This window comes from Wasmannia auropunctata, unplaced genomic scaffold (assembly GCF_000956235.1).
Source record: "Wasmannia auropunctata unplaced genomic scaffold, wasmannia.A_1.0 LD336106.1, whole genome shotgun sequence".
Classification (NCBI taxonomy): Eukaryota; Metazoa; Arthropoda; class Insecta; order Hymenoptera; family Formicidae; genus Wasmannia; species Wasmannia auropunctata.
The window spans coordinates 3,469,278-3,470,513 of NW_012026784.1; the positions used below are offsets into that span (position 1 = coordinate 3,469,278).

The following is a 1,236-nucleotide window of genomic DNA, read 5'->3' on the forward strand; positions in this document are numbered from 1 at the left end:
TCTCCAAGATATTTTTTGTGCGACGCGGGAGTTCGTGCAATTCTTCGATTGCGCGTCTTATCTCCGTCCGTTTTTCTTTCGCCTTTCGCAATGCCGGCTTTTATTATGCTGCGGCTTGCATTCAATCAGCGTATACGGCGGCTCAGCGGCAATATATGTCGCGCTGATTATTAATTTGTCTATGGTCGTGCCAGTAGACAGAATTTGAGTAATATCTGTTTTTTAGACTTACAGATTTTCCGCTTGTCGGCTTCGTGAGTCTCTTCCCTGGGATCGCTCCTGCAATCCCACTTCTGACACCAATGTTACACCGTGGCTGGGGTGTAACGTGGGAAGGACTCGGTTTTGGTGGTTGTTGAATGATGCACAGTATATCGTTTAACACATACACTATATTTACGTGTTACTTACAGATTGAATGACTGCGCGTGCCGACAGCGTAACGCTATGCGTTAATGATTGATGTGAACTCCGCAGTGGTCCGCTGGACGGCGGGTTTTATCCCGTCTCAAGTGGGCCACTGCACTGCTCAGCAGTTGCAATTGTTGCTTAATTGCAACTGCCGCAGTTTTTGAAGGACGAGCGTATTGAGGCTGCCGAAGTACTGCGTCGGCATCCTCAATTATTATGGGTCATCGTTGCAATATTAGATTGCAACAGTGACCTGCTTATTACTAAGTGTGACGTTGTAAGTAAGGCACAGCGAGACTTACAACATCCCTCCCCCTTTGAAAAAAGAAAATGAGGGGTCGAGTTTTCTTATACGCTGTACAATATTATATATTACAATTTACGCACAAGAATTCTTATTTACTAATATCGCACGCTATTTTTTAAGATGGACTTGGGCGTCCAGAGGTCCTTTTCAAATTTATTTCTAGTCGGGTTCTCCTTTTCTCGTTTTTATCTACCGAGAATCCCGAGGCGCTTGTCTCGTGGACTTGAGGAGTCCGATTTGGTTAGGCGATGCGCGCGCGCGCGTGTGTGTGTATATATAATTTAATGCGTACAATTTTATTGTGTTCGTTCTTGTCAAGTACACAGTTACAAATAATACAGTATTAACCTGATACAACTGTTACACCGCGCGTTACATTATAATCTCTGATTTAATTAATTTTCTACAAATAATTTTAATCGGTTCGCGTGTACAGTGGCGATCCTTTGTTTTATTTGTATTTTATAATTTACGTCGGAGACTTTCTGAACGACGCGATACGGGCCCATCCCGGGTGG

At 43.7% G+C, this 1,236-nt stretch overlaps 1 protein-coding gene across 1 annotated transcript in view; it reads left to right on the top strand.

Annotated features, from left to right (window-relative positions):
* Positions 1 to 359, top strand: part of LOC105456731 — a 5,611-nt gene extending 5,252 nt beyond the window's left edge. The window contains exon 3 of the mRNA XM_011700991.1: positions 235 to 359. Within this exon, the coding sequence (XP_011699293.1) occupies positions 235 to 359 (125 nt within the window). The remainder of the gene's footprint in view (positions 1 to 234) is intronic.
* The last annotated feature ends 877 nt before the right edge of the window (positions 360 to 1,236 follow it).